General features: G+C 39.3%; 1 protein-coding gene across 3 annotated transcripts in view; it reads left to right on the forward strand.

Moving 5' to 3' along the window:
- The first annotated feature begins 7,366 nt into the window (after positions 1-7,366).
- Positions 7,367-22,495, forward strand: part of MBOAT2 (membrane bound glycerophospholipid O-acyltransferase 2) — a 93,279-nt gene continuing 78,150 nt past the window's right edge. For 2 of the 3 annotated variants that reach the window (XM_071441100.1, XM_071441118.1), the window contains exon 1: positions 7,367-7,550. In XM_071441100.1, coding sequence (XP_071297201.1) covers positions 7,479-7,550 — 72 coding nt within the window. In that variant the 5' untranslated portion in view covers positions 7,367-7,478. Of the gene's footprint in view, positions 7,551-7,808; positions 7,938-22,495 lie in introns of those variants that run through there. The other variant, XM_071441110.1, reaches the window with a different exon arrangement.

Raw genomic sequence — 22,495 nt, forward strand, 5'->3', positions numbered from 1 at the left:
AGATACAGTGGTCCTAATAATCTTTAATAGTTAATTCTTTATTAAAAGTAAACATGATCATAGTTGGTCAATAAAAATGCCAAAACTAGGAGCAGGATTATCAAAAAAGCAGCAATGTCAGATTTGCTGTCTACAACAAAGATCTGTGGACAAATATAATGAAATGGACTATTCTGATCGGCGTAGCAGTGGATGTTATGAACAGATTTTCTTATATGCAGACATAAATCCTGATTTTCAGAGAAGTGATGAAGGTGCTACCAGCTTGAAGAAAGAGATGGAATACTGCTTCTTCATTCAGGTTGTTTAATCATTCATGACCCTAAATACTCACACCTTGATTAAAGTACAGTTCAGAAACATTAAATTTACTTTCATCATAAACACCAATCTCAAAAACCATAGAGGAGATAATAGACAAACCCTGCTTTTACACACAATGTAAAGGGTGAAAAAGAATGAAACACAGCACGATAAATATATCTAATGATTTGATTATGATTTAACTGAACTATCAAGGAAAAAGAAAAGAACTTATATATACCAATGAGTATATTCAATTTAATAAAATGCTTCTTCAGTTTCCTAGATTGGTTTCCTGAAAAATAAATTTATATCCTAGAGTGTTTCAGGTACACATACTGCAATTTTAGGAAGAGTGCTCCTTGACTGAATGGTTGAACTTTATGCAAATGCCTTCAATTATGCAAGTAACACCACTTATAGAAATGGAACACATATCTGAGCTCATTAATTGAAATAACTCTCAGAAACCTGAACACCAGCATGCATCTTTGACTACTCTTCCCAGAACATTACTTAGTAAAGTTTTGGGCATGTTGTTAGGAGGACTATGGTATAATGACTTATCTCAAGAATTTGTATTTGGAGAATGTTACATATCCCCTTGTGTTTGCAGATGGACACTTAGCAGACAGGACATCAAGCAAAAACACAATGAACAAAAGTAAACCTCAGTGGAGTATTTTTATGCTCAGTGGCTGACAGTGAGAGGCTCTTGGTCCATTTCCTCTCAGGTCTGGAGATCTCTGAGCTGACCAGCCTGTCCTGCTGCTCTGACCAGCAAAGGCTCAGCTCTAGAACAGCTTCTCGCGTGTTGTGCAAAGCAAGAGAAAGGCACTGGGGGAGCAGGTGAGTACCAGAGCAATTGCAGAAACATCCAGTGATGAATTCAACTGCACTGGGCTGTTTCTGGCTACAGCAAACAGGTCTAACATCCCAAGTACCTACTTTCCTTTCATCATGTCCCTCAGCCTGGTTCTGCCACACACCACCAGTTCTGATCACTAAAAAGTCCATTGTGACCTAGCGGCTGTCAAAGAGGAGGCACCTCAAGCTGTGCTGACTGATCTTGTTGGAGTCAGAAGCAGCAAGGGAGGAATTTTAAGAGCAGGAGTACCAATACTATGTGGAGAAGAAAATAATAGGAATGATGGGAATGATGGGAATGAAGTGGGAATGAAGTGTTTTACGTCCAATCTTATCCTTTTTAGTGCAGATATATGCAACTGAAATAAAGAATTTAAAATGAGTAGCAGACAATGAAACTAATAAGGCACATGAACACTGAAGATGTCTTACGACAAAAACTTAAAAAATGTTTCAAAAATAGGAGAATAATTTAAACTCAAATGAACACGCAAGACTAACCCCAGAAACCCCTGAAGGAAAGTTTCCTCCTTCTTACTGAACAGAAATACGATCAGATTGAACATGCATAAGAACAGGAAGAACCATCCCAAACTACGTAGCAATGACCATGTGGACTGAGAAAGTTATTTAGTGCAAGCCAATCCTGGGACACTGGAAACAAAAATGCCACAGTTATCCCTTTCTCTCCTTTAAGTTAACTGTGAACTTGACGTAACTAAAGGAAAACTTACTCGGTAAGCCTAATTTTATATTGCATTTTTGTTATTTACTTTGCATCTCCTCCTACAGTTCAACCTTTGCTCTTACAGTAAACTCATTTTATTCTGAAAGCTTATCTTGGCATTAAAAGCAACTCTAAAGCAACTTTGGGATGAATAAGGCATATTATTATTTGAAAAAAAATTAATCCAAATAAAGAAGAATCTCAGTCCTATCTTGTTGCACTCAACCTACGGCAAGTGGGAGGAACCTTGGGAGCTGAGCTCTCTAAGCAGCAAGGATCAGTTTGAGAACTTGTAATATCTGGTATTGAAGAAAGTCAGGTCTCCCCTTTCAGCCGAGGAGACATGATACACAGACATCCCAGAAACCTGAGAAACTTGTAAAAGGTGTTATTTCTATGCCCTGCTGTTACAGTATGACAGGAAATAAAACTTAATTATATATTCACTGCACACTTCCTCATATACATTTCACCTGAATATGGTTTTTTTTTAGTAGTTAAATCAATGACAAAGGTAGATTTGCCAGTTTTTTGCTACTGTTTTATAGTAGGTTCCTTGCAAGGTTATCACCAGCCTCTCCCATCCACTGTATCTCCCACAGTCTATAATAAATATTTAATTAAGCTCAAAACAGCTGTTCTTAAACTCATAACCTAGCTTTGAAGTTCATTGCTTTTATTTCAGTTCTGAAAAAAGAGCTTCTGTTCCCTAAACTTTTCAATTATCAGAGTGACAACAAAACCCCAACTGCCTGTGGCACTGGTTATTACATTTTGAAATGCTGTACATTATCAGTTTGGAATGTTTCTCCATAAAAAATTTTTGGTAGAATTTACTTTTAAAAGGTAGCCCCTTTATCAGAGTATCTTCTTGTCGAAGTCAGTTGGCTTAGCCTTGTCATGAAAGCAGGAAGTTCCTCTAGCAAATAAATTACAACTTCTAAGATCTGTACATAAGGGTTGATATTTACAGCTAAACAGTAAGCTTTAGTCAGCTTTCACTCATCCTTCTTTAGAAGCTCTGTCTGATTTTGTTAACTTTGTCCTGTAATTAAAAACCAAAATGGTCTGAGCTGAACATGACTCTGTTTTTGAGACACTGACGCATTTCCCCATAAGATAATTTCTAAGATGTAAGCACTTAGAAGAAACAAAATTGATTTAAATAAATTATATGATTGAAACTGATTGCTGTCTTAATAACAGAGACTGTTGTTCACTCTCAGAGCAGCTCTAAGACTAAAATAAGTCAAAAATCAGAAACCAAAGCATTCTGCTAAAAGAGCCAAAGGGAGACTTATCTGTCTTGTATCTAAGCTGTGGAAAGGAATTTATATTTTTCCTCATAAGTAGAGAGAGACAAACAAATGTTACTTGAACTAGCAATTAACAGTATCATCATGAAGAATTCCAACAAATATTAAGGAATTACACAGAGCACTAAATTACTAAAATAGCTGAAATGGCTAATTAAAGATTATATAATTTCAGAAAACATCTGATGTGAGGTTTACTATGCTGTGCAGAATATTTAAAGATATAGCAAAAGACTGCTTTGCAGGAAGGGGAGGCAAGAATACAAATACCTGAATTTTTAGAGCAGATTTTTTAATTAAAAGTATTTCCATTTGACTGGCATCAGCTTTTGCAGAAACATTCTTCTCTTTGGAATGAAGTCTCAAATACTTCAGGCTAAGCAAGCTAGATAGGAAAGTCTAAAATAAGACTTACTGTGCAAAAGTGGTTGACTCTCTAACACTGAAACTCATTTTCCTTTTCATTTCTTTTGTTGGAAGGAGTTTCAGTAATTGTTCCTATTTTCTGACTGTGAATGTGTTCCTAGAGTGGCCTTATCAAACAAGGAGGAACAAGAACTGTACACAATGGTGCATCTAGAAACTTTATCCCTTCCTGTCCCCTGCCACAGTGCTTCTCGTTTTGTTATTCTATTGTAGAGTCTCATATGGGAAGACTGGTATTGTTAGCATCTGAGAATCTTACAGTGTCATTCAAATAAACAAAGAAACCTCTAGTGTTTGTTACTTCATTCTGACAGATTGAGGAACCTCTGTAGGGCTGAGATGCCTTCGTGATTTTTTGTAACCAAGAACTAAAAGCATTTAGAGGACCATAAAAACTTAATCAGAAGAAGAACATAAGAAGTTGTTCATGGTATGCCAAGCCACTCTCCTGGAATTACTTAAATCACCACATCTTCCTGTATTCTGTCTGACAGCCTTTGGTGGAAAGAATTTTCTTTGTGGAAGTATCACTTCTTGTTTTCTTACATGAAAATATTTTAAACAGTAGGAATGTAAGTCATGTTTATTGAAAACTGTCCAATTCACATGAAATTTTACAGATTCACTACTCTCAGTACCTCAGCTTCTGTGTATCACTCACCAGTCTTCCTCTTCACAGCATCATTTACCTTTCAGGACCAACTGCACTGTCATTGTGTCGATGTGATGCAGAATGCTGCCTGTCGCCAGACAATGCTTCACCTTCCCACATGCAGTATTCTCACACAGGCAGGAAGTTCTCTGAAACCATCTGTAATAAAACCTTCTTTCAAAGAAAACAAAGAGGAAAAGCAGAAGACCTAGTTTTACAGCAGTGCCAGTGACAGCCCTTGCCATACATTTATACAGCAGACATCAAAGACAAGCCACATTTTCTCTGTCAGAAGTCTCTTATTTTCCTGTTACTTTCTTCTGAGCAACATTTGTACACCTCACTTTTAATTGCAAACTTCGATTTTCAGCTCTGTGGGGCAGGACACCTTTTGTTCTTCCATGTAACCAATCTCCCCCACCAAGGGAGGGTTTCAACAAACAGACTATTATTTTGTAACTGTTTTCAAGATGTATTTCTGTGATGTTGTGTTCCCTAACACACACCTTCCTAAATAAGAGCACAAGTAAGTCTTCCCAAAGCACCACATTTCTCCACTGAAAACTTGTGAAAGACATAACTATGTAACTTAATGCCATAGGTGCAAGCTATTTTTGATAATACTGTGATACACAGTATAGATGTATGCTTGACAGATGAACTCCTAGGAGTCATACAGGAAAGAATATTTTTGCTATTTTCTGAGCATTGCAAGAATACTGACAAAAGAATAAAAGTTACCAGAAAAATAAAACACTGTGTTTTAAATCCAACCAACATTTATGCTGCAATATCATGAGTTTGTTTCTTTTGTTAATTGGAAATAAGGAGTTTGTTCAGTAGGTCAATTCTTTGCTGCCAGTATTTCATCAAAGTGTCAGTAATGGCACCTCCATAGATTTATACAGATGCACCAGAATAATTGCTTGTGATTAGACTGATTCAGAATTAGGTATCAGCCTTTTCTAAAGCAGCTCTTCTGTGGCTTCATTTGAGAATGTTTAGGTTAAGATTTCCAAAGATTTCGTGTGTAGATATGTATCTTAATAAAAGAGAATCAGATAAAGTGAGCTGAGTCTTCATATACATATATATAGCGTAATGGAGCCTGTACTGAGCCTAGTGACACTGCACTCCTATGGTGTTATTCACACATATATATAATTTGCAGGTTTAGATTTAAGAGACTCATTCAGAATTAATTGGGAAAAGTTTGAGGTTTTTTTCCCCTTTGTGAAAGCAGCTTTTTTTTGCTTTACCACAGGAACATTATGCTATTGCTTCTGCAGATGCTACCTCAATTGTAATTGTCTGTCATGCAGTGAAGCAATCTAATTAAAACCACTTATTTGCACCTATTAACCAGTCTCTTTAAATTCAGACAAAAGACCTTACCACAAGCTAAAACATAACTACAGAGTGTGGTCTGCAATTCAGCAAGAGAAACAACGTGTGTTTTCAGATAATTACACTTACCTCCATTTTCCTGCTATTAGCAATTAGCACTAGCCATGAATTTAAATGGCTATGTAAATCACTACACCTGGCCACTAATCCAGACACGCTCAGACTGCTAGCAGAACATTGGATAATGCATTTTATCTTTTACATGCTTAAAATGGTGACGTTTTTTGTGTTGAGGGCAAATTTCTGATTGTATTGTGGTTTAGAGGTGCAGCATACAAAAATTATAAAAAATGTTTGATAGACTGCAAGAAATAACTTGCAGTTTTATCTCAAGAAACACAGGGATCTTGAGCAGTTTTATAGATAGACCAGAATATTCCTTTGCAACCTCCTTCACCACGAAAATATTGTCTTTTAGAAAAATTAATATTTCAGTTATTTCATAGGGAAAAAAATCTACAGAAACCTCTAATGTAAATAGCAGGCAGGGCACTAAACCAGAATGGCTTAATAAGTAGCCTACTGCATAAGCTCATCTGGTAGAGTTTTCTGCTCTTCCCTGAAGTGCTGCCTTCACCGAAGTGCTTTGTTTCACACTGGGTAATGCTGACTGGACAGGTGGAAGAGTTGTGCTGTGCACAATTCAGTACTATGGCGATCACATCACTTCTTGCTTTCTTTAAGGAAACAGCACTGCTAGATTGAACCCACTGAATAACTGATGCTTTTATCATTTCACGTTTCTGGTTTTAAGAAATAGGCCAATAATAAACTAAAAAATATATCTTACAGCATGATAGACAGACTACCTTAAGTTCATGGGTGGCTTTAAAAACAGGATTTCTTTACCCATTTTTCGTGCCACTTCTGCAGGGCTCCAGGCCATCCTCATGCCCAGTGTGTATCCATCCCTCATCCAGCTCTGTGTATCCATCCCGGCCCTCTGTGAGGGCCCGTGGGCCCGTCTGGGAGAAAGGGCGATGGCTGGGAGCCAGACGGGCTGAGCTCCTCATTACCTCAACAGTTACCTGCACCCACACGGTCTGGGCTACCCCCAGCGACAGACACGTCCTCAGGGGCCACCTGGGCCAGCCATCCCGCCAGCACCGCGCTCCCTGTCGGCCTGTCCCTGCTCGGCGGTCCCTGCCCGGCTGTCCCTGCGTGCCTACCCCGCGCAGGGAAGCGTCGTTTCCCATGAGGTGCCCGCATCGTTCACCCACCCGCGCCCTCAGCGCTCACCCCGCACACCTAGGCGCAGGTCAGCGCTGGGAATCACAGAGTCAGGCAGGAAGAGACTCCGAGACCATCGGGTCCAGCCTACGAGCGAACGCCACTAAGTGAACTAGACCAGCACTGAGCGGTCTTTCCTTAAACACCGCCAGGGACGGCGACTCCACCACCGCCCTGGGCAGCCCATTCCAATGTCTAATAGCTCGTCCTGCGAAGAATGTCCCCTAATACAGGCTGGGACCGGGTGAGACAGCACCGGGCCCTGCGCGGTACCTGCGCGGTGCGCGCAGGTCCCTCCCACCCTCAGCGCGGAGCGGCGGCCGCGGCACCGCCTCGTCCCGCCCAGCCCGCTGGGGGGCGGGGATTGGGCGAGCCCGCCCGTCACTCCGCGGCGGAGCAGCGCAGCGATTGGCCGCCGGCGCTGCCAGTCATCGGCGGAGCCGCGCCCGCCCCTTGTTGTCACGGCGCCGTGCGGGGCTGGGGCCGTTCGCGCCGCTGTTGTTGCCGCCGCCGCGGGAGCCCGGGTGGGGAGCGGCGCCCCGGCCTCGCCATGGCCACCAGCACCACGGGCTCCACGCTGCTGCAGCCCCTCAGCAACGCCGTGCGCCTGCCCGTCGACCAGGTGAGGATGGGGAGGCGCCCGCCCCGCCGCCGCTCGCGCGGGCTCGCCGGCGAGGGACCGCACCGCGCCCCCGCTCCGCGCCGTGCCGCCCCGCCCCGGCCCCCCGCGGCCCCTCCATCCGTCGGCGGGGCCGGGCCGGGCCGGGGCGGGCGGCGCCCGGAGCGCGGGGCGGCCGCGGCTCCTCTCCGCACCCGCGGGCGGGGGGGCGCCGGGGCGGCGGCCGCGCTTCGCGGGCAGGTGCGCCCGCCCCGGCTGGTCCAGCATCCCGCCCGCATCCAACCCTGCCCTGCCCGGCCCTGCCTCGCCCCAACTTGTTGGCATTGTCAGCCGGCCAGATGTGGATCCGCAGCTGGGAGTGGGGCCGGGATCGGTTCAAGGGATGCAAAGGTTGGGAAATAATTGCAAATGTAAAGCAGCGCGCTGCGCCTGGATGCGCCTGCCAGGGGGGTTTACACGCGGTGTTAAATAATGTGCGCCGCACACAATGCTGCTGGGAATTCCTATGTGCTTCTAGGCAGAGCGTTTCTGTGGTATCTATTGTCCAAGTGGTATAAAAATTCCTGAAGGCTGTTAATCCCGGTGTCTTCACAAAATATCAGAAGATTACAAGATAAGATTGGGAAACTGAGGTTTGCCTAGTTTAATCACTGAAGCTGGACCAGAATGTTTGTTTATGGGGGAAGTGGTCTAGACCTCAGAAATCTACAGAATATTTATATATTTAGGAATACATAAATACATATCAATTTTGTAGCACCAAGAAATTTCATGTGAGGAATTTTTATTTTTGTTTAATGCTTCATTCATGTACATATGAGTGAAACACATCAAGGAAAACAGTCTGTGCTTCAGAAGAGGGAGACTTTGATGGCTTGTTTTTACAAAATACACCTGATGAGTGAGAGAAGTAACTGGAAATGAAATACAGAGGAAGGAGCATGCCTAGTGAAAGTATTTTGGAAGTGACTGAGTTACACATTCTTTTTTCTTCCCCCATTCCCCAGCCACTTGTTTGAATGGAAGGATGGTTAAGGATATACATGAAAAAGTACCTTCTAGAAAACTGGTAAAACAGGCAAGTTGAAATTGAGCTTGCTGGGATGGAATAGATACTGTGCACCCCTTGCAATGATACCTGTGGCTGGGATCGATGGCACCTCGTGGCTTGGTGCCTCCTGCCTGCAGGTGGTGAGCTGCTCTTGCCAGTTGCCATGTGGTTATTTCCATAAAATGTGCAGCTTCTACAGGATACTGTAAAACACGTCAGAGTTGACAGTCTCTATATGGCATGATGTCGGTGGTGTATAATTTTATACTCACAGTAGTAAATTTATAGTCATAAATTTAATTGTTTATGACATGGTGTGACTACTGCCAAAGTTGTTTTTAAATTGTGGTACAACATTTTGATGCTAACGAAGTTACTTTTTATCAAAGCCTGGAAAACTTCCCTGTATTGAATGTTTTGCAACAGATGCTCCTGTAGAGCCAAGAAGTTTTTATGAATTGCACTTTGAGCTCTGTTGGTGCTTTTGAGAGTAGTCACATTGGAGGGTGGCTAGTTTAGAAAGTTTGTTATAAGCAGTTGGAAGTCAGACATACATTGTTTTCAGACTGTACATAATATAGGTCCAGTTGTGTATGAAGAGCACTGATTGTGACTGGAGTAGGAACTGAAGAGCTTCAAAATTTTGCTGCACTGAGGAGAACATATCTATAAAAAACTTGTTTAAAAAAAGCAGTTTTTTGCAACCTCAGCTCAAGATTCTATCTTGATAGTAAGTTTGTAATACAGAAGGAATGTGAATTGTGTTCAGTGTAATCATATCAAAGGGAGTGAAGGAAGATAACGAGGTCAGGGAAGAAAAAGGAAGTTCTGATACTCTGATATGTTTGCTCAGGGATTATGCTTGACATTTGGTGATACTATAAGCATATTCAGAATGAAAATGTAGCACTGCTTTGAAAAAATAATAGAAGAATGAAGGTTTTTGGTTAGTACATTGTTTCTACTACTTGCTCCAAATGCGTGCTATGACTACAGTCATACCATTATAGCAGCTGCTTGAAATAGGCACTCTGGTATAATACCAGCACTCAACTGCTGGAGATCAGTAGGGGGTTTTTTCTCCATTCAGTTTCAGTTTTGACCACAAGCAGATACTAATCTTTCTCCAAAATGTTGCTTAAATTGTGATTTAGATTTAAGCTATTACTATCTAGTTATCCTGCTAAGGCGTATAACTCTTGGAAGACAAATTGAGGTAGCATGTGTCCGTGTTGCCTTACTCTCTGGTTCTTAAGGAAATGAATGGAGAGCCTTCCCTATTTGGCAGTGCATAGAAGTAGAAATTAAGTTCAAGGTGAAGTTGCTATCTTTAAGATTAATCAATCAGATCCACATCTGTGTGAGAGAAATTGATTACTTTTGTACTTAATGCTTGGCAGAACTAGAGACAGAGGTTTGAGAATGGTGTTGGTTATTGGCTAGTTGGAGGTCAGTGCAAAATATGAAGGGTGAGCTCCATCAGAGCCATTTGACACAGCAGTCTTCTCCATGTGCCCAGCTGCATGGCAAAAGAAAAGCTTTGTTGCTCTAACAACTTGCTGGACATTTTTTCTTGGAACTAGAGTACTGGGTAGCTAAAGGAATGGAGAAGAACTTGTTTTCTTCTTCTGTGTGTGCCTCCCAACAAGGTATTGTGCAGTTAACTCGTCGCTTTGGCTCTCGTTTTGTCTTGCACCAAGTTAACCTAAAGGGCTACTTGGAAAAGTTAATCTGTTCTTTATAGGCTTCTTGGGCCAGTTTTTCTGTTGTTATTTTCAGTCATTTGATGAAAGGAAAGATGCTTGGTATCAGCAAGAACCTAGAACAAACATACCTTTCTTCTTGTATTTTGTAGTAGGAAAAAAAAAATCACTGCTTGGGAGTGAAAAGCCTGGTAAAAACTGTTTCTTTTCACATCTTGGAGAACGTAAATTGGCTGCTCAGGAAAGGAAGCATTCTGTCAACAGCTGTGGCACATTAGGTCCTTAAAGTTAATGAATGAGTGAATAAATATTAATGTACTTCATATTCCTTGTGCCTTCTCAGGGGACAGAAGGAAGAAAAGTAGCCATGTCCTTCCCATCCTGGACTACTTCCCAAGAGAAGTATGGGAAGGTTTATCATAAAAACTTGGCTGCAAGAGTATCACATGTTGCCTAATGCATTGAGGTTGCAATTTGAATTATTTTATTGTAGTTACATCTGTCACCTAGTTTTATATTTTTCCTGTCTGTTCTTGTGTAATATTTATGCCTCTGCTTCTTTCTTCTTTCTCTAAGGTGAAGCCCGGCAAATAATGTGTTGGACTTTGGTCTGTTTCCAATTCTATCACTACCTTGCTGATTTTCTATTGATAAATGACTTCTCTTGATGTGTCACCTTTCCTGTTATTAAACTGGAAAGATTTAAATTTGCTTTGACAATGATTCTAGGAGAGCAAAGCTTTCTTTTTGGCCTTTTGGTCACTGTGGGGTTAGGGGAGTTAAGAGAATAATCATTGCTTTCACTGCTTCCACCAGAGGGAGCAAATTTTTTTTACTGAAAATGTACAGAAATTGTAGGGGTTATTTCTGCCCTTCATTTCTTGTAGAAATTGGTAATTTGTAGTAGAGAAAGACTTGAACAGGGGAGATAGGAGACTGACTACAACAATATGTGAACATCAACTTTTTATATGAGTTGTCTAAAAGATTGATCTTGAGATCCTGAAATAGGGTCTGAACTTCAGTGATTATCTTCTACATAAGAAAAGGAAGAATGTGGCTCCGTCTACTAACAGTATAGATGTGTGAAGATATGTGGACAGAAGAAAATGTCATGCTTATGATTATGCACTTGACTTAAACTCCAGGATGTAAAAATATTTTCAACAGAAGAAAAAACGTTCTGTGCTATTTCCACACTTTTCTTGGGTTTTGGTTTGTTTGTTTTTTTTCCCCAATCCTAGTCTTAGCTTTTATTTGTTAAAGTTTGCTCATTTATGTAGAATAAATACAATTTTCCACGTGGGTGCCATCAATCTTCAAAGGATCTAAACTGACTTTTTTCATTAAGAATAGACATAAAAATCCAAGTCTTCCTAAACATGGATTGCATAAGCCACACAAACTTCCTTCATTTAGTGATCATAAGCCACACAAACTTCCTTCATTTAGTGATCATAAGCCACACAAACTTCCTTCATTTAGTGATCATAAGCCACACAAACTTCCTTCATTTAGTGATCATAAGCCAGCTTGCTGTACCTGTACATAATTTTCTGCATACGCTCCCTTGTGCAGACTGTTATCCAAGTTGCTTTCATCATGCCCTTAACATACTTGCTTCCACATAAAAGCACTGGTGTATGTTGAGCCTGTGTTTCATGTTTCACCTTTAAGCCCTCAAGGAGAGTGGACAGGAATTTTTTTTCCTTGTATATACCTATGAAATATTTGTTTCTTACATGCATATCATGTAAGAAAGCAATTTAGCAATTTTTCCTTCTTTATTTTGATGTCTTGGAGGTGAGCACAGCTGTAGTTTGGAGAAAAGGCAAGTCTTGGAGGTGGGATAGGGAATTTTGCTGAGAAGCATGATGTGTTTGATTTGCCTGCAGGGTGTATCTGAGTATGTCTCCTAGTTAGATCTGTTATTTCACAAAATTTTGAGCATTACTGATGTCTTCTGTCTTATCATTTTAGATGATGATAATTCTTTGTTTTCTGCCAAGGCAACACAAATTAGCCTCCTGAGGGCTGAAATGTTTTAGTCTGATAAAAACCTTTTTGTTTAAACATGGAATGGATATCAAAACGTTTGTCCTGTATAACTGTCCAGAATTTAGATGGCCTAACATTTGACTGAAGCATTATCAAACTAGAAAAATGAATAAAGTGAAGAGTGTCCCAAGTTTTCTTCTTTCAACATGGATTCTTAGACCCCTGTCTAAGGGTCTGGTTGTGGAACCCAGAGCAGCTTGTTACTGATTTTTCAGATATGACCCAGGAAATTTATAAGGAACAGCTGTGAGTAAAATTAGCATTCAAGGGTGTGTAAAATGCAAACACTGAAGGCAGGGGAGTGGTAGGGATAAGGAAATTGTGCCCCTACTTTGCCTGGTATTTTCCTTATGTGCTGCTAGCAGCAGTCAGGAGAATGAAGGGTGGATGGCAAAACATGATCTTATCTGATGATAGGTGGAGACTGTAGTGGGTGAAAAAAAAGGTGGAAATAAAGTTCTGTTCTTCATTCTGTATGTGCTGTTCTCAGTGATGTTTTGAATTGTTTGGATTTGCTATCCAGGTTTTTCATGGTTTCTTAACTTCCATTTGAACTCTTGGAAGGGAGGGAATGTATCACCAGGAGTGTCCTGAACAGTGACACCTTTCCCAGGTTTTACTATTAGTGGTTAGGTGTTGACTTACTTAACAAACATTAGGTAGAGAGTTAACTCTGCAATGAAAAATACAAAGAGAAGGATGAAATGGTTGGGATAAGAGGAAAAATTGACAAGAGACAGTGCCTATCTTGAAGGAAGAGGTGAAACCTGTCATGAGCAGAGTTGGAAAGGAAAACAAACACTGGGTTACAGTGTTAGAAAAGATGGGCCATTTATATAGTGATAGTGATTGGTTTAGTGCAAGAAGAAAAGAAATCCTTGTTATTCAGGTTCGTGAATATAAATTACAGAGCTGCTTTAATTCTTTAATATTTACAGAAGCAGCAGTGAATTTTGCTCTCCCACATGCTTTCATAGGGTCTGTTTCTTCAGTTTTTTGTAAAGTAGTGGAAAAAGTCAAATGTAGTTACACCTAAGGTTTCTACAGTAAACATTGACACTAAATATTCTTTACCTGAACAGTTTATAGTCACCTGCTTTGTTTTGTCACATTCTTTTCACATCCTTATGCAAGTCATTGAGGCTGTGTGTGAACATGTATCTGTGCTCATGACAGACAGTACAACCCATTTCTGAATCCAAAATGGGGTACAGGAGTTGCTATGAAAATACTGAAGTTCTTGGGTTTGTTGAAAAGAAATAGTGGAATGCTCAAAGAGCAGTCTAATAAAGAAAAAAAGATTAAGGCATAAGGAAGGTAACAAGAGTCACTTTTTATGGAGTGCATGGTTACCACTGTGTTGCTTTCTGTTTCTGAAGGGTTTCTGCTGTTAATCTCTTGTACCACAGCTATTAGATCTTTTTTCTCTGTGGGCCTTTTCTTGAGTACTATGCTGACTTTAAGCAGGAGTTTTGAAAAAGAAATAAAACTGAAATAGATGAGTCATCTTTATCATTCGGTGATCCTGACATTTGTTGACTTTTCCTTGTTGTTTACCTGTTCCTGTGTTGACCTAACGAAGCACTGTGATACATCCTTTGCAGACTTGATTACAGAATACTTTCTTCACATTTATTATTTTGACTAATGTGCACACTTTTCCTGAGTAACGTGCTCATTTCTTTTTCCTTGTTCCCCTTGAACTAGGGAGTCTAGACTGGAGTTGTATTTTCTCCTGGAAAGTGAGAACAACTACACGTAGCCAAGTGAAAACCTGTTTGCTTCATGTGTGCATCTTCACAGTATTTTTGTTACCAAGAAAGTTGATGTAGCTCTTCAGTATGGTTATTTTCCTTCTTTCCTTTGGGAAGGATTTTAAATTCAATGTCAGTTGAATCAGCATTGCTAGTCTTTTAGCACTGAAGTGAACAGATCTGTTTGAGAATTTAAATTTCTCTGCAAATTTAGAGAAGTGCTCGTTATGCCTGCTTGTTTTAAGTGATCATTCTGATAACTGAGCCATCTTTTGCAAAGGAAAACTTCCATAGCTCTGCTTTTTATTCTAGAATAATATATCCAAAGGTGAAGAAGCTGTTTTGGTTTGACTATAGTATAGATTTTCTGTAGTTGGGATTTTGGCATTTTCTTCTATTTTCAGTTAAAGTGACCTAAGCTGTAGAAGGTGTACTTATTCTGAAATGTGGCTTTTGAGCATCCTGGTTGTATTACTGCAGTGGTAGAGTCTATATAGTAATGTGACCTGTACAGGTAATTCTTAACCCTTCTGACCTGCCTTTTGGCTGAGTAATGTTCTTGATTCTACTGCTTCTTCTCAATCTTATATATACATATATATATATGTAAATACACACATATATATAAAACCCCAATTATTCAATTGACTAAGCATTGAAATATTGGACTGAAGGCCCAGACTAAAATGAATTGGGTTTTATTCTTCATGGTGGAAAAGCTAGGAAGAATTTGAGGTCATCACAAATCTGCAGAATTTTAGAACTTCAGTAATGGCTGAGGTTTGTAGAAGGTCTACCTGTAGCATACATTAGCAAATCATTTTCTGTAATGGAATTGAATGTAAGAGGTCAGATAAAATATTTTAATATAGAAGTATAATTCTAAATTTTGCTAAAGTATTATTAAAAACTGGATTAATTTGAAAAGATGTAACATCTCAAAGTAGTGTCCATTGCTTGTGTGGATTGCTGCATACTGTAGATGTTTAAAGGGCTGCTGTTGTGGTGCTTGGAGATGAGGCTTGGCTGATCTCATGGGAATGATTCCTGAACTGGGAAAAGCAGGAAGATAATAGATATGGAGGAATAGAGACTGTGTTGGATAGTACTTCCTTCAAGGGAGAGTGTAATGAAGCCCTCTCCTATTTTTTTCCTTCCCACAGAGAGCACTGAGAAGCTGGCATTTTAAAGATGGGGAATATTTGTTCTACTTGCTAATTGAAAATTACTATTGCTTATTTTAAGATGTATTTTGGTTTTTCACATACCAGGAGAATATAATTGTAGTGAAGTAAGATCTTAATTGAGAAAATGTCAGTTTCTGGTTGCATTTGAGAAAGATACCTCCATAGATGTTGGTTATTTTGCTTTATTTTTAATGCCTAGGAAAGTGAGTAGCTTGTGAAGTTTTTGTCAAATTTCAGACAATGTAGTGGTTCTCTGGGATTTCAAACAAAAGCTTGTCATTCAAATGCACATTTGAATACCTTGTATTTATAGATGACAGAGAATAGACATTTTCAGTTCCCCTGGAATTGCTAGATGGAGCTTAAAGATTAACTAGCAACAAAAGGATAAAAGAATGTAAAAGTATGCACACAGGATGATAAACATAGCTGGAACTATTGGATAAACAGATAATGAGGAATATAGTGGGTTTTTTGACAAACCTCTAGCTCAAGAAGTAACAGCTCATTCCCAAAAAAAGTTCAAGGAAAGGTCACCTGTAATACTGGGGCACTCATTGAGTATGACCACCAGAGACCCCCTTGGACAACCTTCTAGGACCTTAAAAGGGCTTCCAATAGGAGACAGATGCATGCAAATTAGTTCGAGGAAAAATGATGTTTATGTATTAGCTAGGAAGTACACTGTAATGAGTATGTATGATCATCATGGGATAAATACACTGTTGTAAAGTTTCACTCACACATTTGATTAGCAAAGATATCCTCTGAAAGTGTCCAGCACTTTAATGAAGAATGCCTGCTTTCTAATATTTCAAATTGTGTTATTTTCCAGCTGATTTTGTTGTCAGTGTACTGCTGATACATGTGACAGAGTAGAGATTTTGAGTTCATCTCATTATGTGCATGTGCACTGTGAGTGTGTGATAAAAAGCCATGATTTTAAAAGCACAGTAACTGAGCTGGTCCTTGTTTGGGGCTGTGTTTTGCCAACATAATGCCAGGCTGTGATGTTCTGATGGTGTAAACTCTTTTTCCTTGGTAGTCTGAGATCTGCAATCCTTAACTGGCCAAACCAGTTTTTGCTCAACAGAAGCAAGTGGTTTAGGTCCTTATTGTTTCTGAAGAGAGAAGAAAACAAAACACACAAACAAAAACACCCAAGCCAGCATTCTTAGTCTGATTTCACCTTTGAATCAAACTTGCATCCTAGATTTTGGGTATTCCCATGAATAAATAGCTTTTTTTGACAACTTGTGATCTGTAATGGTGAATTCTTAAGCGCCTATCAGAGACAACACCCTTCAGCCAATATCTTCCTATCCTTAATGAATTAGTTTTGGTTGTTCTCACCATAAAATGTACATTGATGTTTCATTTTACATCTTTAGTCATACAGTTTATTTTAGAGTAATTCTGAGTAATGATTAAGTAAGCCTTCTTTGAATAGGCTTATTGGATTTGATGCTCATTTATTGCACAAACCAGATTACTACTGCCTCCATCATGTTGTTTGTGATGTGCTTTGCTCTCTGTGTTGCATACTTTAAAATTGCAAACTGGGAGTTAATACTGGAAATAGAACTACTATTGCTAACCTGTGTCATAACTGGATTTGATCTTTTGGAATGAAACCAACTTGGAAAGAAAACGTTCAGGATCTTATGTTAAGTCCTTTCATCTGCCAACAAATTAATGGGAAGATGAAGTGTATGTGTCCAGTATTAAAAAGCATTTGCTAGTGATGTTGATGCTGACTAACACAAATGGTTAGAGCATGCACTTCAAGGAAGTGGCTGATACCAGAGGGCTGTGCTCGGAGTTTTCATCTGAGTAAGTGTCCCTTCACACTGGATACTGTATAAACATTCAGTAATGCAGTCTTTGCTACAAAGAGCATTGTGCCTTAATACAAACATCTCCCATGCTGGTATGATTTCAAAATAATCACTGCTGCTTATCCTCCATTTCTTCACATTTCACCCATGAAGCAAGGTTGAGTCTTCACAGCAGGAGTGTTAATTAGTTATATTTTCATCATGTAAGGCAGAGTATTAATTGAATAAAAAATACATCTGAAAGCTTTTTTGCTGGTGTATGATGCTTTCAGTTGAAAGAGGAATCTTGTTTCTTATCATTCAGAGAAGAAAGGTTCTCTGAACTACTCTTAAGTATCTGTCAACTTTATCAAATACCCTTGCCAGTATCTCTGAACTCATCTTGCTGACATTTCCCGATAAATTGAAGAAAATTACCAAGTGGTTTGATTTTTGAACCTTGTAATGGAATTACTTTTTTCAGCTTTAGTGTGAAAAATGTTATTTCCTTTTTTTCCCCCCTGTAATAACTAATGCAGCAACTTTGAGGCAGTAGTTGGAAAATTGACATGGGTTTCAAGTAAGTCATGCTCACTTTTCAGTTCTTAGCTGTCTGGCATTAAGCAATTATTGGATAATTGTACAAGTTGTTTTTATACTTGAAGAAGGTTAGAAATTGGACAGAAGAATATCCATCCATGCTGCTGTCTGGTTGCTGTGGAGAAACATTAACTCCCCTGTATGTTATAAGCAGCTTTTTGTGAACTCTTGTAGATATTTTTCATTCCTCAGCTCATTGTTTTTGTGGGAAAGGGAGATAGTTTTGACTTAACTTGGAGCAGGAACAAGAAAATAATGATGTTTAAGGAGCAAGGCAGAACTGATGCTTCATTAATTGTGGTAAGGTTTGGCAATTTTTGACAAGTATGTGTCAACAAACATCATGCTTGAAGAGGTTTGTGTTTAAAATGTTACTGCTAAAGTGACCCTACAGATTTAGAAAAAACATCAAAGCCTCGGTTTTAAGGTCTTCATAAGGTGTATGTGCATTATTCTGTCTTGATCTCTTAGCTCTTGCAAGAACTCATTTTAAAGTGGTTTTGTAGTTCATATTCTATTTCTTTTCCTAAAAAGTATTTTTTCTCTAATAGCCATAGATATTGAAAAGAAGGGCTAAAGGCTGGAGAAGAGGAATGCTGCTTTAGTGCACCTTGCTCAGCGGCCCTGTCAGATACAGGAGGAAGCATAGGTCATCACTTTGTGGCAGAAGGGAGGGCCAAAAATTACTGTAGAGGGAAACAAGTAATGCTGCTATCTTGCACCTCAGAAAAACTGAATTCCAGGGGGGAAATGTACCGTGGTGTGGCTAAGAGGGGTACTCCTGAATCTCTATCTGCAGAATTGCTGTATCCACAGGTTCTTGACTACTGTCTGTAAAGCATCTTGCATCTTGTTAGTTTAGGCTCTGCACATGATTGGAGGTAGGTAGGCTTCAGTGCTCCTGCTTCTGTCTGGGTAGTCTTTTTTCAAAGCCTAATTCATCAGCAATAAGAACAGAAGTGTCTTCTTATTTTTCTTCAGGAATAACTTAGAAAAAATGCACTAAAGAACGAACAGACAAAAATCCACAGAAAAACACAACCCCCCAAACACAACCCTCACATCAGCTTTAATTTATCCAAAGTGTTGTAGTGAGGCCACAGGCATTCACTGCATTTTAAAGGTTTGAATACTTGTTTTTCTTCTTATTGGAGAAAATTTGTTAAAAATGAGAAAATAGAGATGCACCAAGACAAGGCAACTTGCCAAGAGTTTGTGTGGGTTGTTGGCAGAAAGAGTAAAATGCAACATTATTGGGTCATCTTTGGTGCTTCACCTGCTCAACCATTGTTTCTGTTGTGAGGTCCTTTGTTGTAAATGTTGTTCTTTGGGTATCTCTCACTACCTCACTCTAGCTGGTAAGCAAAACTGTGCCATTGTGTTGCTGCTTTTCAGTGGATTGTTAGTAGGCTGTACAGTGTGGGCCTGTATGATTAACTTGTGCCATCCAGTTAGGAATTATCTGTATCAATAAAATTCCCTCTCTGCTTTGGCTGCTTTTCTGAATGAGGCAAATGCCTTCTGTGCTGTGAAGTAGCAGGATTCTGGAGGATTCTGCTGCAATTGACTGCAGCAATTGGCTTTTGATACTAAAATATAGCTGATAGGAAGAGGAAGCTTAGCCTAAAATCTGAATTAGTAGATAAAATTTGCATGTATTAAAATTAGTTTTGTGGAAGAAATAAACTTTCTTCTGTATTTCATTTTAGTGTGAACTTAAGTTTCTTTAACAATTCATTAAAGATGCTGTCTGTGTTGTAAAGTTGGAGACTTCCAGGTCTTCAAATCCAATGTTATGTTAGAATTTCCTCTTGATGATGAAAATCCTTGTGACAGTGACCTTTTTTTTTTTTTTCTTTATGTTAAGAATTGCTAAGGGAAAAGTATTTAGGGAATCAATAAAAAGCATGGCATAAATTACATTTTCTTCTTTTAAAATACGAAAATAAATGTCTTTAGAAGTTTCATACTTTCTGTTGACTTTTGCAGAGGTCATGCATATAGGGAGTTTCTTATGTAGATAGCTTAATACAGTTACTGATATAATGGATTTGTATTTTGTGTAGCTACTCCAAATATTGAAACTGTGAATTTGTGTTCATGTTTTACTATTACATTTGGCATGAGTTGTGCCTATGAACTGCAGTGCTTGTATGACTAGTTTTGAACCAAAATAGTGGATTTAATTTTGAAATTGCTAGGCTACACACAGCAGGATCTGTAATAGCTTAGTATGTGTAACACACACTTGCATCATTCATTGCTGAATAACTAGTGGTGATAATTTACATTGTAGTTGTATGTTTTTTATTCTTATGTGCACATAACTTTCCATTACATGTTGCTCTCTCTGTAAGATTTTGAGGTGTTATTCTCATTGGCTGAGCTTTTGATATCCTGTATGTGAGGAGGAATAAAAAATTGTTTGTTTTCTTATATATGTGCTAAATTGTAACTGCTCAGGGTGAAACTTGCCATTCTATGGCAAGATGGTTTTTTTCCCTCCATGAAATCTCAGCTTTAAATAGATCTTGGTTAGGTTTTTTTAAAAATTTTTTCTATAAAATTGAAGCTTCTTATTGGAACAGGTTTTGTGATCTCATGGAGGCACATTGCAATTAGGTTTAAAGAATGCATCATGCAGCTTTAGGGAACGTGTTGTCTTTGTTCTTTGTGGGTGTTCTGCTCACATCTGACCAAGTCATATGGTATTTAGAAAGTTGTATTTTGCCCATGCTCACAATGTTATAAGAGCTTGACATAAGTTTTCAAAAGGTACATAAGTTTACAATTCCCAGTTGTTGAAGTTTGTATATATAACATTTGCCAACAAAATCGCTTCTTGGTTGAATGCCTGGTTCTCATGGAAGCTTTCAAGGTGGTGGTGTCCAGCTCTGTCCTTGTTCCTGCTCATTTGCTGTCTGTTCCTATTGTCTATTCCTATAGACAGCCAGGTCATTTTGGTCACTCTTTCAAGGCAGGCTCTGTATGTGAAGGGAAGTTCTTCATCTGTCTCAGCATGTGCATACAAGGAAGCTGTCTGTCAATTCCACACTGCTCAGCATGGCTTAAGATGGGACATGGAGTTAGGAAAAGCCTGAAAATTAAATTTTGGCATTGTTTACTAAACCAAGTAGTGCAGTACAGAAAGAAGTGTTTCTGTGGGATGAAGTGGTTGGCATTGAGGATCCAGCATGGGTGCTTTTATAATTTTGGGAAATACTGCTTTTGCCTAGGTTAGTCTGTGGGCTTAATGTTCTGTAACTTTTGGAGCAGATACTTCGTTCAGTTTAGTTTAAAGGAAATCAGGGTTGTGTATCCAGACACCATTGCACACCACTTGCAAAGCACGTGAAGTGCAGCTAACTGGGAGGCTTCAGGAGCCCCCTCTGATCTGAACTAAACCACTGTGGAGATGCACAAACTATCTCACTGCTGGAGTTGGAAGTGTATCCAATGGAATTGGGGAGCCCACAGAGTCTGTTTCTCATTCTACTTCCTGTAGTATTGGCAAGGCATGAAACTTCTTTCCATGTGGAAACGAGTACAAGTGGTAGAAATGAGTACTGTGGACTGAAAGCCACAGGTAAGTTTTGATTTTTGTTGTAGGAATTCTGTGTTTTCTTTTAAAATGTAAGTAGTCAAGTATTCAAGATGTTTACCAAGAGAATATATAACCTGTGATAGCAGGTGCTCAAAAATCAGAATAAGTGTCAGATGAAGATTACCCCTGTGACTCTAACACTGCCCAGCAGTGCTCACAAACTCTTCCATATGACTTCCTTGATTTGGAAGGCAAATCAGTAGTAAACCAGAGGGTTTTTGTGAACCGGAGAAAAAATAGGGAAAAAAGATAGATTGTAGTGATGACTTTAAATTTTGCTTGTATTTTTAGATACTTTGGGCCTGATTTAGAGGCATGCTGGATAATCAGAATAGCAGCTGAATTTATATTTTCAAAACGCATTTCTAGTTAAAGTTCTTTTAAAAGTACTGACTGAAAAACTAGGCACCGAGTGTCTGAAATTGAGCAACCAAAGTTAGTGGGCATTTATTTTACCCTTTGGGCTTTCATAATTTTTGTGCCAGTCATTCACCTTTAGTATAGGAATACTGATCTTAGGAAATTATTGCAAAGTTTACATTTATTGTATGTAGTCTTACCATGTTATGGACAGAGCTGCATAACATGTAAAGTTCTTATATTCAATGTAGAATGCAGATGGTAAGCATTTAATGGGTCACAGGATGAAGGCAAAAACTGGGCAATTGTCCATTTGCTGAATGATTCAGAAATACTGCTGGGGAAAATAGAATAAAGCAGCAGAAGAATATAGTCAAAAGTAGGTATGTATAAAGGCTAAACTCAAGTTGCATGGCTTTCAAACCTTAACTGCTGCATAGCTGGGTTTTACAGATATGTATTTAAAGCTTTGGGAGCTTGGTGCCTTGTAATCTGCATTTTGGTGCACTGAGACAAGGATAAGAATGGGATTGGTAAGAGTAGAGAAGAAATGCAGGGTGGTGTGTGACTATTGTGGTGATGCCTTAGATTTCCAAGTATTGTATATGTTTATGCCCTTTTTGAGAAGAGCACTTTAAAAATATCCACTGGCAGTTTTGGATTCATTTGTGAGGAAGGCTTTTGGAAAAGGCTTGTGCTGCTTGGGTCACTTAGTTTCATGTTCAAAATACTGACATAATAAATTCACATCCCTGGAAGTTGGCTTGTGGGGTTGATCTGAAGGTGTGTTATCCTGCATTTCATTCCTTTTCTC

Source organism: Agelaius tricolor, unplaced genomic scaffold (genome assembly GCF_023055355.1).
Source record: "Agelaius tricolor isolate 1412-34295 unplaced genomic scaffold, bAgeTri1.0.p SCAF_1, whole genome shotgun sequence".
Lineage (NCBI taxonomy): Eukaryota > Metazoa > Chordata > Aves > Passeriformes > Icteridae > Agelaius > Agelaius tricolor.